General features: G+C 50.8%; 6 protein-coding genes and 1 non-coding gene across 7 annotated transcripts; 5 read left to right on the plus strand and 2 right to left on the minus strand.

Annotated features, from left to right (window-relative positions):
* The first annotated feature begins 2317 nt into the window (after positions 1-2317).
* Positions 2318-4101, plus strand: M421DRAFT_425412 (L-lactate dehydrogenase). Its single transcript, XM_033594066.1, has 3 exons — positions 2318-2506; positions 2554-3793; positions 3843-4101. The coding sequence occupies exons 1-3, from the start codon at positions 2360-2362 to the stop codon at positions 3983-3985; spliced, it is 1530 nt and encodes a 509-aa protein (XP_033444149.1). The 5' UTR covers positions 2318-2359; the 3' UTR covers positions 3986-4101.
* A 12-nt stretch (positions 4102-4113) lies between these two features.
* M421DRAFT_t121 lies at positions 4114-4227 on the plus strand. Its single transcript has one exon. It is a non-coding gene; the product is annotated as a tRNA-Leu (tRNA).
* Positions 4228-6133: 1906 nt separating this feature from the next.
* M421DRAFT_74247 (carbohydrate esterase family 4 protein) lies at positions 6134-7524 on the plus strand (the record flags this gene model as incomplete). Its single annotated transcript, XM_033597018.1, has 2 exons — positions 6134-6398; positions 6446-7524. The coding sequence occupies 2 exons, from the start codon at positions 6134-6136 to the stop codon at positions 7522-7524; spliced, it is 1344 nt and encodes a 447-aa protein (XP_033444150.1).
* A 328-nt stretch (positions 7525-7852) lies between these two features.
* M421DRAFT_304138 (uncharacterized protein) lies at positions 7853-8825 on the plus strand. Its single transcript, XM_033589139.1, has one exon. The coding sequence runs from the start codon at positions 7986-7988 to the stop codon at positions 8472-8474; it is 489 nt and encodes a 162-aa protein (XP_033444151.1). The 5' UTR covers positions 7853-7985; the 3' UTR covers positions 8475-8825.
* A 1103-nt stretch (positions 8826-9928) lies between these two features.
* Positions 9929-10836, minus strand: M421DRAFT_104178 (ras-domain-containing protein; the record flags this gene model as incomplete). Its single annotated transcript, XM_033586989.1, has 4 exons — positions 9929-10167; positions 10220-10495; positions 10567-10663; positions 10807-10836. 4 exons carry the CDS (start codon positions 10834-10836, stop codon positions 9929-9931), a joined length of 642 nt encoding a protein of 213 aa, XP_033444152.1.
* A 1058-nt stretch (positions 10837-11894) lies between these two features.
* Positions 11895-12924, minus strand: M421DRAFT_104179 (Molybdopterin binding protein; the record flags this gene model as incomplete). Its single annotated transcript, XM_033586990.1, has 3 exons — positions 11895-12519; positions 12570-12718; positions 12841-12924. The coding sequence occupies 3 exons, from the start codon at positions 12922-12924 to the stop codon at positions 11895-11897; spliced, it is 858 nt and encodes a 285-aa protein (XP_033444153.1).
* Positions 12925-13125: 201 nt separating this feature from the next.
* M421DRAFT_304159 (glia maturation factor beta) lies at positions 13126-13959 on the plus strand. Its single transcript, XM_033589140.1, has 4 exons — positions 13126-13248; positions 13298-13400; positions 13478-13608; positions 13661-13959. The coding sequence occupies exons 1-4, from the start codon at positions 13246-13248 to the stop codon at positions 13847-13849; spliced, it is 426 nt and encodes a 141-aa protein (XP_033444154.1). The 5' UTR covers positions 13126-13245; the 3' UTR covers positions 13850-13959.
* The last annotated feature ends 265 nt before the right edge of the window (positions 13960-14224 follow it).

Here is a 14224-nt window from a genome sequence, read left to right on the forward strand (position 1 = left end):
CACCTGTTGCAGCTGCTTAACGTGGCCTGTTTTAGCCCCTTAAAGAGGGCGTACTTAATTAAGGTTAACGCCTAGTTACAATACTTAAAGATATAAATTAAGAAAGAGTTCTTCCTTACTAGCTTCTAGATAGCCTATTATAAGGCTATTATAAAAGACAATATCCACAGAGGCTTTAGAGGCGCAGGACTAGTTCCTTTTGACCTAGAGCGAGTGCTATTGAAGCTTAATGTGGTCCTTCGCACGCCAACACCACCACCACTAGAGACTACCCTATAGGAATCTAAAACACTAACTAGCGCAAAGGAGGTTAAGTCACAAATGTTGTATATCTGTGAGCGCATGCAATTGCACAGAGATTTGCCCCTGTCTCCTATTATAAAATTACTTAACTTGCTTGCTAGAGGGGTTGCGTAGATAGACTATGCTAACGTGTTGTAGAGAAGGGAAATAGATAGCATAAAGAAGGCTATTAAGGCTCTAACAGCGCAGCATAGTTGCAAAAGAAAGTATATCTAGACAGAGGAGGCTCTTACAGCTAGTGAGGTACAGGATATAATAGCTAAGAAGGACAGTGGTGGTGGTGAGGCATCTAAACAGTCTAGGAAGAAGGTGCGCAAAGAGAGGCACTGCGGACGTTGCGGCAAGACTGGCTACAATTTGCGCACCTGCACTGCAGAAATATTAGATGCAGATAATAGCGCTGCTTCTAAAGAGTAATTGTAGCAATTATAAGTATTAGTGTAGTGTTATAGTTAAGCGTAATAGTTGTGTAATAGTTAGTAACTCTAAAAAAGTTGGTAAGGGGTGGCAGTTTGGTAATACCTGGCGGCTTGGTGATAAACCACGTTATACTTAACTTAAGTATCCTCTACTAGCTTAAACTATGCGCTAATTATCTCAGGATCTTCCTGTAGTATCCTCTGTCTATCCTTAGCTTAATTAAAGGCTATTTTAAGCTTGTCTAAACGCGTCACAAGCCTACTAGCCTATAGTTTGCCAACAGGCTCTTCACCACGCACACTAAGTATCTTATTAGCCATATCTGCCACCTTACATAGCTAGGGCGCAAATCCTTGCAAATTAAGGTTAAGTATATACTAGATAATTGTCTGCTCCTCTAGTATAGTAAGTTTCTAGCAATTAGCACGTATGTCTAGTTAAAACATAATATTGCAAAGGTAATTAGAGACCTGCTAATAAGGTACGTTCAACGCTCTAGCAGCGCTGTAGATACTGCGAAATTGGCTAGCATAGAAGGCCTAGATAGCAAGGATAACTCTACCTTCTCTAGTAGTATTCTAAAGTTGTTGTTGTTAAGGCATATTGTGTTGGGGTAAAAGGTGGTCGTGCCAAGAGAAAGTGGCTGGTTCGGTGATATGGCCGGCTCAGTGATAATCTACGTTATATTAGATAATTGTCTGCTCTTTAGTTGTAGTAAGCTTCTAGCAGTTTGCGCGTACGTTGAGTTAAAACGGAGTATTGCTAGCGCGTTTAGAGAGCCTGCGTTGGTTAACGTTGAATGCAGCAGCAGCAGCCCAATGGCTCTGAAACTGTCCAGTATTGTAGGCCTGGAGAGCAAGCTGCAGTCTCCCTTTGTGTTGAAGCAATAGGTCGTGATGTTGTTAAGACATACTGTGAAGTGTGGAGTTGTGTTAGTCTTGGCAGATTTTGACTGGTTTGGTGATATGACTGGCTCGGTGATAGAGTACGTTATAGTAACTTGTGTTAGTTGTGCTAAGAGAAAATGGCTAGTTTGGTGATATGGCTGGCTCAGTGATAATCTACGTTAGTCTTTAAATAATATTATACGCTGTACTGCACTATATAGTGCCAAAGGAGATTGCTTTAGGCCATAGTGGGGTGTGGTTGGGTTTGGTCTTGGCAAAAGTGACCGGCTCGCCCGTTGACCGGCTCGCCCGTGGGGTACGTTATGCATAAAGACATTTGACGCACGACATGAGTGACCACGAAGCTGATGCGCACACAAAGAAGGCGAATTTGCCATTTGGAGCAGAACCTTATAAGGGAAGGCAAATAAAGAGACTATCAGCGGTGCGCAGCAACCTGAGGTCTGAAAAGCGAGACGTCATGACATCACCAACCGGTTTCAACATCGCGCTTTCCTCCAGCTGTTCTACACGAGACCAGATCCCGGACTTTTTCTATCTCAGACCTCAGCTATCGCCACCGGTTAGTATCTGGTGGTTGGTCGAACTCAGGTGCGTTCGGTTATCAATGGCCCGGCCTTCTCGCCGAAAGATGGGGTTTATTGCCGGGTTAGCGCGCTCCTCAAATGCGTTCCCCAGGGTTGGCCACTTGATACACGACACAAACGCGAAGTCAAAGAGCTAGAACAATGGGACCCATCGACGGCGCTGAGGTTGCGAAGCACACTAAGAAGGACGACTGCTGGATCGTGCTCGACTCGCATGTGTACGATGTGACGAACTTCCTGTCTGAGCACCCCGGCGGTGCACCGGTCATTTTGAAAAATGCCGGAACCGTGAGTGTGTTCGAGAATGGCGACGATGCAGAGTTAATGTTCCACAGGATGCGACAGAAGAATTCAAGAAGTATCATCCTTTGAGTTACCTTAAAGACTACATCGATCAGTCGTCCGTTCTGGGACTGGTAGACCCCAACACCCTGGCACAGTTGAGAAACTCACAAAACAAAGCTACAGAGACACCATCAGAAACGAATAAGTCACCCGGCATCCCGCATGTGTCATTGTGCGTTCAGACCCCAGATTTTGAGACGGTAGCAAAGGCGGTCCTCCCACACAAGTCCTATATCTATGCATCTGGATCAGCCAACACGGGTGCGTCGCTGAAGGGTAACCTCGATGATTGGGGTCGCATTTCTTTCCGCCCGCGCGTCATGCGCAACGTGGGCGATGTCGACACGCGCCGCAAGATCTTTGGTCACAGTTCACAGTATCCATTCTATGTCTCACCCATGGGCACTGTTGGCGCGATTCACGACGAAGCCGAGCCAGCAATGGTCAAAGGTGCGGTGCGGAAAGGTGCACATGTGGTCGTCAGTACGGCGAGCACGAAGTCCAGCGAGCAAATCATGCAGAACTATATCGAGGAGCAAGGAAGACTGAAGAACGGGAGTCCGACTCAGCTGTTCTACCAGTACTATATGCCGGTGGATCGTACAAAGGCAATCGAGCTAATGCATCTCGTTCAGAAGGCAGGGTATAAGGGGCTGTGGATCACAGTCGACACACCCATCCTTGGAAAACGAACAGCCGATCGCTATCTGCAGGCTGAGGAGGCGCTGGCCGCCGGCTTGGAAGAAGAGACCACCGCAGAGTGGGAGACCGACAGTTCGTCAGAAAAGGATAATGCAGCAGGCAGCGATAATGCCTTTGCCCCAGCCATGGGCGGGCGAGTTGTCCGTGGCCAGTTGAGCCCACACACGACTTGGGAAGACCTGGAATGGATCCGCAAGGAGTGGGACGGGCCGATCGTGCTGAAGGGTATCCAGACTGCAGATGATGCGAAACTGGCGTTGGACTACGGGTGCGATGGCATCCTGCTCAGCAACCACGGCGGGCGACAGATGCACACCGCGCCGAGCGCGCTCATGACGCTCCTTGAGATCCGGACGTATTGCCCCGAGGTCATTGGTAAGCTAGAGATATTTCTTGACGGCGGACTGCGAGACGGGAACGATGTGCTGAAGGCGCTGTGTTTGGGTGCAACAGCAGTCGGTGTTGGCCGGCCGTTCCTGTATGCGCTCGCAGCGTACGGTACGAAGGGCATCGAGCGTTGTATTGATAGTATGTTTGACCTGCAAATACGTCGGGATTTGAGACTAACACATCGCAGTCCTTGCTGAAGAGCTGCAGACGGGCATGCGCTTGCTGGGTATCACATCGTTGGATCAGTGCAAGCCGGAGATGGTCAACGCCAGCCGCCTGCTGAACAAGATGTGGCGGCCAGAGCAGTCTGTGTTGAAGAGCAGGTTGTAAGTCGGAGCTTGAGAGTTCGAAATCGACCAGTATTGCGAGGCTTCTAATGAACATCTCCCGAGCCTGTTAGTAGTTAAGACTATAGTGCTTATTCCTATTCGTTTCTCCATCAACAACATGAAGAATATGGTGAGGTGGCCGAGTTGGTTATGGCGCCAGGTTAAGGTCCTTCTCCTTAGCACTGCTGAGCAATCAGCTTCCTGGTCACGAAAGTGGCGCGGGTTCGAGTCCCGTCCTCATCAGCATTCGTCTTTCACAGCTAGATATCCCAGGACACGATTTTTGCCGGTGTCCTGGTTGCGTGGTGTGGGTGTTGGACGATCAAGCGAAGTTTTTTTGCTTGTGCGGGGCATGCGCAGCGTTAGACTTGCTCAGGATAGGCCTAGCTAGCATACGCCTTGCTGTCTAAAAGTAAGCTCCTATGATCTTAGATATTGACCTTACTTCTTGAGTGATGTTAATTGCGAATGTTGCGACTTGTAGGTAGAGTATCCGCCTTGAGGTGAAGACGTGAATCACTCCAGAGAAAGAGGCGCTTCGATGTCATACCTGTTGGTATCCTACCGTGTCTCCAAGACGAGCGGTTGCATTCTAGTTCCCTGTCGAGGAGTGACAAACTCTGCCCCCTGTATCTAGTCCAAAATGGATTTCCTAGTCTGGTTGGATGCTGCGAGGACTAGAAGATGGAGACTGTTTTCCGGAAGGACAGGGGCCCTCGCGTCATCCACAAAGGCGTGCTGTTGGGCTTGATTTACTTTAGCTCGAATGCTTGTCAGTTGTCGACGGTAATGGCTTCAGTTGTGGTACCACTCTCGCCGTATTGATAAGGAATGTCCGGGGATGAGATGCTGGCGGACGAAATTGCAGAGATTGCACGATTCAGAGTTGGTGTGAAGACTTCAAAATCCGACACAATAGATTCTAGCCAAGAACAATGGATTTGCGCACTTGAAAAATCGGGTCTTTTCGGACGCTCCCGCATGGCAATCGCGTTCATACAATGTTGCATAAGCGGAGAAACTTGAAAATCATGATGCGCGCTGCATACCATGAAGTTAGCGATAGGCGGCCAATCGTCCCGCGGTCTTCCGTAGCGGCCACATTTACCTGATGCATAACCTCGATCGTACCTGCAGCAGGCGGTACAGTTGCTGCGCACACAACCTCGCGCAACTATAACAATCACTCTTCGACTTCACTTCGCATCACACCATACCTACCAGCTGCGGTCAACTTTGAGTCGTCTCCCTCCCTGCCTCGGTATTTTCTCTGCGCAATTGTGCGGAACTGAGACTAGTCAGGGGCCTGAGCGGAACGAACTGACCGCTTATGAGATGCCTGCTTTGTCTAGAAGCTTACATCTACGCTGACAGCTCGACTAGCTTAGCAGCAATGCCGACAGAACCTTGCATCTGCTTCCATCACTTCAATAGTCGGTAGGCTCCACCTTTACACCTTAATAAGGGTTCAAGCAGTGAGGCTCATGTCGTCCGGGTCCGACTGTGAGCGTACGCCACCGAGCAACATTGTAAGCAGTCTTCCAAGTCGCGCCATGGATTGATACCATCCAGGAAAGGAGACGCCACCAGCCACTGAAAGGATTGATTCTATACATTCCTACTTCTAGGCGCATTTCCACCCATTGCCTTCTCCGTGAAGTGTTGCACCTTGGCAACTGCCAGAGGCGGATTCTGTGGCTTGACCGATATGCTGCCTACCAATTGTACGCCTTATGGGTATGATGTGGGTCTAGGCGGCGTTACCACAAGCGAAGTTGAGGTCTTGTCAGGGTGTCAGGCCTCAGCCTTACTTTTCTTAGGTCACTACCGGTGGGATGCCTTACACTTTTTCGCTGCGATTACCCGCCTTAGCCGTGGTGCGAAAGGAGTTTCAGTATTTTCTTGCAAGGATTGTATCCCCCTAACTCTCGACCTTCATATGTCTTGCATCTGTCGCGCCCAATGTCTTACTTTTGCTTTTGTTTTTCGACCTTGGGCCTGGGATTTAATAAGTCTGCCCTCTGTACGGCACGACACTTGTTTCAATTTCACGGTTTAGATAATTCTGTAGCAGTTTTCCAGCTCACCATATTCTCCCGCTTGCTCATAAATCGACCGTAGATCGTATCCGAACGATTCAACCCACATTATGCGCATCTCCAACGCTATCACGGTTGCCGCAGCTCTTACACCGCTTGCCAGTGCTCATGGTAGCATTGGGTTCCCAAAGATCCATGGACTCGTCGATTCAATTGACCGAAGAGCAGATGCCCTGGTCGCCAGCTTCAAGACTGGAATCTTCAGCATCGACTCACACGTAGACTTGGTCTTGGAAGCGCGTGCAAGTCCTCAAGAGTGTGGCGAAGGAATTGGATCATGTCCTGCGGACAGGGGCTGCTGCTCAACAGCTGGCTGTAAGTAATCATAAGATCGGACGCGATACTTTTACTGACTCTGGTAGACTGCGGATCTAACTCGAGTTACTGCTACTCTCCCAACTGCCAGTACAAGTACGGTCCTGGCTGCCCAGAGCACCAGAAGCCTGAAGGCAAGAGCACTGGATCCATCCCCCGAGCAAAGATCGGTTCAGTTCCCTACGGAGGCAGCGGCATCTACCACTGCAAAGACCCGGGCAACGTTGCCATTACTTATGACGACGGGCCCCACAAAGACTTCACAGCGACCATCCTGGATCTTTTCAAGAAATACGATGCAAAAGCTACATTCTTCATCACTGGCAATAACATTGCTAAGGGACAGATTGACAAAACTCAAGAACATATCGATGTGATCAAGCGCATGGATGCAGAGGGGCATCAGATTGCATCTCACACATGGACGCATCTCAACTTGTCTAAGATCGACAAAGATGATCGGAAAGACCAAATCTTGAACGTTGAGGGCGCGCTAAACAACATCGTTGGGAAGATCCCTACCTACATCCGCCCGCCTTACTCTAGCTGCACTGTTCCCTCTGGCTGCGACCAAGACATGCAGGACCTAGGTTACCACGTCATCTACTTTGACGTAGATACCGACGACTACCAACAGAACCCCAAGAACACCTTTCAAAACTCGCTGGACTGGTTCAAGGGAAACATGACCATGGGGAACATGTCACCTAAGCAGAACTCATCGCTTTCCATCTCGCACGACATCATTGACAAGACCGCCAACGAGCTCACTGAGTTCATGCTCAAGACCATTACCGAGCTCGGCTACAAGGGAGTCACCGTTGGCGAGTGTCTAGGTGATCCTAAGGATAACTGGTATCGTCAGTTCGGCGACTCTGCCAACCGTGTTGGTGCTAATTCCACTTCCAAGTCGGTAAATTCAAGTTCCATCTCTAGCGCCAGTGGAACCTCCAGCCTTATTTCATCTTCGGGTTCCGGTTCGTCCTCAAGCTCACCTTCGGGCTCGGGCAGCCCCTCCAGTTCGGCTACTGCCGAGTCAACTACAAGCGCTGCGAGCACTATACTGCAGAAGTCGGGGTTTACTGTCTCAGCAATTGCTTTCTCTGTTGCCATCTTGGCGGTATGAAGCAACTGCGTTGCGTAACATGGTTCACTTCATGTAGATATATTATTGTAACGGAACCCCGTTGTGTGATAATCCTCAGTTTCATAGATGACTGTGACGAGCTGGAGAGGAACTACTCCGGTGATCTATTGTGTAGACCACTGTCGCGTAATCAACATCATTATCCCAGTCTGTAATCTCCATGTCGTCCCTCGCGGCGTCCTCATCTTCTGCCAGCCACACAGCCAGCTTTTTTTTGTCAAAATCTTGTGCGATCTCGGCAAGGTACTTTCTTTAGCTTAACTAGGAAGTGTTACTGTGTCTTAGCAGTGTAGCACGGCGCACATGTCTTCGCAGTACTAGTTATCATTATTTTACAGGCCTCTGACGCGCTCAAGCTCGTCTACGATTGCGCTGTCTTGTGTTCGATAATCTGCACACCTGCCTAAACCGTCGTTCGCCACTCAAAGTTGGAGCTTGGTATGGTATGTGATTTGCAGACTCGCTACGTGGATGTTATCTACTGTTGGAGGGACAGGCTCGTTGCATATTATGCAATTATTGCGACGGAACAAGGAGTGAAAGCGGTGCGTGTAATAGAACGGCACAAGGTGAGACGAAAGGCACCCACACTCTTCCAGATTATTAGGCGCTGCTCCATAGTTGGTTCAGAGCGCGTTGTGGGGGGGCAGAATGGGATCAGCCTACCCGAGATGTGCAGGCACGGACTACTGTTTTTATTGTTGCCTATTGACTGTTCGTTCATGTCCAAAGAGGCTGGTCAAAAGATGTCACTGTCCTTGTCATCGTCGCACCCTCTCGATCGTACTTTTCAACATACTTCCCGCTATTGCAAAGCCACCCACCCACCTCCATACCTCGTTGAGCCCTCGTCCTCGATACCCGAAGAGTTATTACGAACACTGCTGAGGTACCAGCATACTGCTAGCCTGTGGATATGCATTGGGTGAAGCCAATGGCAAATTTCAAGAGTTTTCAGTGATAGTGGGTTGGTCGATCAAACGGTCCACATATTGAGGCCGAGGAAGGCGCACGGATGGGGTTGAGTAAGTGCGACCCGCAAAACGGCAGCAGCCAGCCGAGCACTGGAGAGTAGGCAAGAAACGGTGTTCACAAGGATGTGACAGGCATGGCGGCGACGTTGTTGTTCGTGTTTAAATTCTGTGTCGGACCTACACTGCTATTGGCAGGCAGCGAGCCTGGGCAGGATGTCACGCAAGCATAATGCATGCCTCGGCAATGCTCGACTGGCGTGAGCGTGCCATGTGTGCTTATTAATTAGCCCTTATCCCGATGGTGCAGCAGACTCTCATTCGCACTTGCTGTTATGTTGTAGCAGCTATGTGTAAACAGACGGCTTTCAAGCCCAATGTAGCGTTCGTGGGGGTATATGAGCGGTGAGAGCCGTGAAGTGCTGCCGTTTTGGGCGACAGCGCAAAATCACAGACACCCTGAAGACGATAGATAGCGGTGAAGGCCAAAAGTAGTGTTGTTGTGCCGTGTCACTGGTCCCACGTGTCAGTGCTCGGGAAGGGGCGAAGAGCCGCGTGTTCTTGACGTGTAAGAGCCTTCCCCACACTTTCAGCCGGAGCTCTGCCTGAGCTCTAAATGTCGCAGTATCGTGCGCGCATATCGTCACGTCGTGATGATGCTCAGGCCACATTTGAAGAAGCTCTCAATCTTGATGTTGATTGGATCCGAACACCTCCTGCACCCGGAGATACCGTGCGCGATTCCTCCAATTGGAATGCCCGGGCAAACCTTGCGCGTTCGAGGTGGTGATGAACGACTCGAGTGTTTCTAGCGCTGACGATCTCCACGGCTGCTCGGGACGATGGAGTGGCTGCCAAGGTGAAGAAAGCAGCCATGGACTGCTTCGAGCCGTTCTGCGATGAACTGATGCAGTGGAAGACGGAGGCATCGTGATTATAGCGGTGAATTATGTCCATAGAAGTTAAAGTGCTGATAATCGAGGTAAACGGAACAAGAGAATGGGATCTTTTGCAGGTCGTTCCAAGATGCATGCCACGTCCTATCTAACGTGCATCTCAGGATAGCCGAGTAAGGAAATACAGGTGTACAATCGTACTGTTATGCCGTAAGGAAATGTGAATGGGTCTAAATCTCGCAGGCGCTGCCGTATCGAAAACTCGAGCGCTAGTATTGTACCATTGTCCAACACCAAGCCCAAAGCGAATCCAAAAGAAAGTGTCGAAAAGAAGTACGATTCGAGCGCACGGCTCGACCGTGGGATTTAAATGGCAGTACGTGCTAATGGTATCGCGTGTGCCCTCTGAAAGCCGCAGCGGCAACGGCAGTAGGGCATGGTGAGGGTGCCCGGTGGTGGGCAGGTATCTTTCAACTTTCTTCGTATCGTGTGCACAACGATATGGTTTCCAACTCTTCACATCACTGTGCATCCGCAGCAGCCGCCCTTCTTCTCTTCGCTGTCCTCGACGCCCATCTTGGCGATGCCATTTTGGCCCTGTGCGCCAGACGGCGCACCTGTGTACGAGGACATCTCCTTGTTGTATCTGCGGATCTCTCGTACAATGTCGTAGAATGCGTTGTCGACGTTGATGCGGGATTTCGCTGAAGTCTCGATAAACTTGCAGCCGAACTGTAGTGCCAAGTTCTGACCCTCTGTAGGGTGTTTAGACACAGATTGTAAAATGCAGGGTGAGGCATAGCATACCTTGCGTTGACACCTGCCTCTCGCCGTCAAGATCGCACTTGTTTCCAACAACGATCATTGGGAAGTAGTCCTTATCCTTTACACGCAGAATCTGCTGCTGGAACGTCATGATCTCCTCGAAGCTCTGCCTGTCTGTTATCGAGTAGACGAGCAAGAAGCCCTCGCCTGTCCTCATGTACTGTTCGCGCATCGCAGAGTACTCCTCCTGTCCGGCTGTGTCGAGAACGTCGAGCAGCGCGACCTCATCGTCGATGACACACTGCTTGCGGTACGAATCTGCTCGGTGTCAACTGGAGTTCAAGGGAACCCCTCTCGAAACCGCATTCGCGCAACCCGGTATAACTCACCCTCAATAGTAGGGTCGTACTCGTCCACGAAATGGCTCTGAATGAGCTGTATGGTAAGACACGATTTACCGACACCACCGCCTCCAACAACAACGAGCTGATCAATTAGTCAGCAACAGATCTCTCTATAGATTCGCGAGCTAGGGGTACATCAAGACCACCGAGCACGCACAGATATGGACATTCTGTTGGCCCCTGGACTTGAGACGGAGAGACGAAGGGTTGAGGGGGAGCACGTGCCTTGTATTCGCGTAGGAACTTCGACGCCATCGCAGCGCTCTATCTTGGATATTTGTAGTGTTAGGTGGAGGTCGCTGGGAATTGAGGAAGAGGCTGGTAACTCTGTAGCTTCGTCAAGGAGAGGCTTTTGGCAGGCGCGACGATGATAGGCGCAAATCGACGATGGCAGGTGCGCTCGAGATGGATTCAGGCGAACGTACAGCACCGATGGATAGCAGGCCAGGGGATCGAGGTCGCAATGGAAGAGGGATGGGAGAGCCTTCGTCGTTCGGGTTTCGCTGCAGAGGCGCTATACCGCCTTTAACAAGAGCCCCACTTGGCGCGTGGCCAATGCGCACGAAACCTCCACACCCAGTCAACACGCAAATGCAGGTTGCTGCAAGCGTGCCGCCGGCGTGTCCACTCGTTCGCGATATCACACATGCATTTCATATTCGGCGTGCAGCGTACCCAGAGCCGTCGGAGTCCACTGTCGCGTTGTCTGCCGACTCCTGAAGGAATGCAGCTTCCATTTCGCGGTTAAAGCGGCGGTTTTCGGGAACGTCGCCTCTGCGATCCATGCTCTGCTTTCTCCAGTGCGGCACGGGCAGTCAAGCATGCTGCCATCGTGGGCCTCCAGCCGAGCGCCATCTTCCTTGTCCTTTACGGCGCGTACGATAGCCACCAGCGGCGCTTGAGAACGCCCAATGTTGTACAGCATTACGATCCGACGTACGACCGCCTTCACCACGTTGTTTGTCCCGGCGTCTGGCGGTGACAGGCGAATTCAACTGGAAATTAAGATAGCAATCTCTTCACACATCATACCATTTCTATCGCACAATCAAGATGGTGTTATCAGGGTCGGAGACCCACTGGCCTCGGCACTGCTCTACCTAGTAAAGTGGGACACGGCTCACCTTCTGTGCAGGCTTTAGAAGCTTTGGAAGCATGACCCCTGAATGAATCCACGCTGACATCTCTTCGAGGCAACACAACGCGTTCGCGCAATGTAAAACCTGCGACCAGTCATGTAACATTTGCAGATCGCCACTGTACACTTTCGTCCATGTCTCGGACACAGCCGGTGCTTGGAGTTGCATAAGTTCCTATGTGTCCTTGTCTGATGTCTCGCCGTCGTCCTGGCCCTCGACCGCAACACGCTTGCCATCAACGTTCTTCTCGACCTCTGGGACTAGGCCTTCCATGAACTCAACATCACGGCCGACAAGTGTCACTGTGTTGTGATCTTTGCCCCATCGTGGGTAGCTACCGACCTTGACACCCCTTGGTTCCGCCTTCGCCGCCAGTTCCGTTAGATACCCAGCGACAGCACTCTCCGCCAGAGGCGTAGAGATCAAAATTCGCAGTACGCCCTTGCCTTCTGGATCGGTCAGGCGAGGCAAAACGCGGGGCTTCATGCCGTCAATCATAGCCTCGAATAACCTAGGCACACCGGGCAAGATGTGGACGTTTCCGTTGACACAGCTCACAGGCACCCAGAGAGTATCGTTCACAAAGATGACTTGGTCCTCATCAGGTACTGCGTCGTCAATTGGCAACTCTACCATGCGCTTCTTGGCTGTAAGTGCGGCTGAAGGCACATCCCAGCTAAAATTTGGCTGCGACTTGTGAGGTTTCGAGAGGCGCTTCATACGCTCGTAAGCTGCATCATGCAGCTTCAACTGCAGGCCAAAAGCCCTTGCTATCGACTGGTAGGTAATGTCGTCGTGTCTGTGCGATCGTGTTAGCGTAGTACGTGCCAAGTTGCATGGGCAACTTACGTTGGACCAATGCCTCCACTGGTAACGACGAAGTCATAGGTGCTAGACATGCGTTTCACGGCCTCAACAATTTCGCCCTCATCGTCGGCGATGACTTCCACACGACGAAGGTTGACGCCTAGAGAGAAGCACCACTTGGCAAAGTATGCCTAAAAGACATCAATCGAAGTTCAATGATGCTGCATACTGTAGCTTACAGAGTTGGTGTCCACAGTCTGTATATGCGTGTTAGCGACCAATGTTCAAAGTCAACGCGTGATAATCAACATACCTTGCCTCCAAGTACCTCATCTCCAATGATCAGACAAGCAGCCGTGTGGATCAACCCTTTTTCGTGAGGTGATGTACCTGCCATAATCGATGACGTGATTGATGCGGGCGAGCGTGCTACTGGACGTGATAGGTGTCGAGCGACCTGACCGAGCCGGCTGAACATGAGACGTCGCGGAATCTTGATTCCAATACCGATGAGTACCTGAGTACCTGCACCAGGGCGAGAGTGTCTGCGAAGAGATGGGCACCTCCGTGACTTCCAGTCGATCACTAGCGTGCTCAAGGCCCCACACCCCACCTCAGCGGGATACCGCCGTCAAGCCCTACAACTGCGCTCTCAAACGAAATACCGCCGCGTGTTTATCTCAAGCACTTCAGCTTCGCACATCAGACAACTTACAATATGGCAAGTCTCGTGCTTGGTAGCCGCACATGAGCGCTAATATTTTTGCAAGGCGTCCGAGTCGCGGCTTTACACATTCTCAACCGAGACGAAGACGAAGCTGCGCAAGTTCAGGCTGGGCACATCACGGGCCAAAGACCCTCAGGCTGTCATCTGTACGATCCTATCGCCTCCATAGTCGCTATGCGCCCTATTTCAAACCCCGAGCAAGGCTGATACCGGCGCCTTTCAGACGAGATCGACAAGAAGACACTAGAGATCAGGCCTGTCGACGACGAGGTATACTCAGACGTGACACTTGTGGCAGATGAGCTGCCTGATCACGCACCAAGATTCGTGCTGCTCAGTTACCCCCTCACCCTTGTACGTCTCGCAAGAACATTGCTTGGGAAGTGAGTTCTGCTAACACGGCCAGGACTCTGGCCGACTCTCCGTACCTTATGTCATGCTGTACTACCTGCCAATCACCTGCAATAGTGAGGTCAAGATGCTGTACGCAGGTGCAAAGGAGTTGATGCGCAATACAGCAGAAGTTAACAAGATCATCGAGATCGACAGCGCCGAGGATCTGGACGACATCGAGGACAAGTTGAAGGAGTCATAAGTGACAATATTAAACGACCTACAATGAGAAACGAGACAAATGGTTAGATATCAAATCATCATCAGCAACTCATGTCACAGTAATGAGAGCGTGGCACGTCCGCAGAGCGGCAGCAAATATGCCAAGGGCACAACATCATCGTGCAGACATGAGTATACCAAGTTTAAACCAACATATGGGATATCTCAACGTCCTTCCGATTGCCATTCAGCTGGCGTATTTAGTGCGTACGCACGGCTCTGCCGTTTTCGATCGGCGCCACACGAAAATTAATCTTACTCAACTGCATGACTGTCGATCGACCGCGCCACATGCATGCAGCATCTCATGTTATTTCATCTCAACGATCAGCACGTTCCTCATCACCGCTGTGCT

This window comes from Didymella exigua (assembly GCF_010094145.1).
Source record: "Didymella exigua CBS 183.55 unplaced genomic scaffold M421scaffold_45, whole genome shotgun sequence".
NCBI lineage: Eukaryota > Fungi > Ascomycota > Dothideomycetes > Pleosporales > Didymellaceae > Didymella > Didymella exigua.

Bases quoted from the DNA above. Each gene is read 5' to 3' on its own strand.
- M421DRAFT_304159 (XM_033589140.1), top strand. The intron at 13,401-13,477 runs GTACGATCCTAT...GGCGCCTTTCAG, and splicing joins AGACCCTCAGGCTGTCATCT to ACGAGATCGACAAGAAGACA. The intron at 13,609-13,660 runs GTACGTCTCGCA...TAACACGGCCAG, and splicing joins TCAGTTACCCCCTCACCCTT to GACTCTGGCCGACTCTCCGT.
- M421DRAFT_425412 (XM_033594066.1), top strand. From the start codon at position 2,360: ATGGGACCCATCGACGGCGCTGAGGTTGCGAAGCACACTAAGAAGGAC. The intron at 2,507-2,553 runs GTGAGTGTGTTC...AATGTTCCACAG, and splicing joins TTTTGAAAAATGCCGGAACC to GATGCGACAGAAGAATTCAA. The intron at 3,794-3,842 runs GTATGTTTGACC...AACACATCGCAG, and splicing joins CATCGAGCGTTGTATTGATA to TCCTTGCTGAAGAGCTGCAG.
- M421DRAFT_304138 (XM_033589139.1), top strand. From the start codon at position 7,986: ATGGTATGTGATTTGCAGACTCGCTACGTGGATGTTATCTACTGTTGG.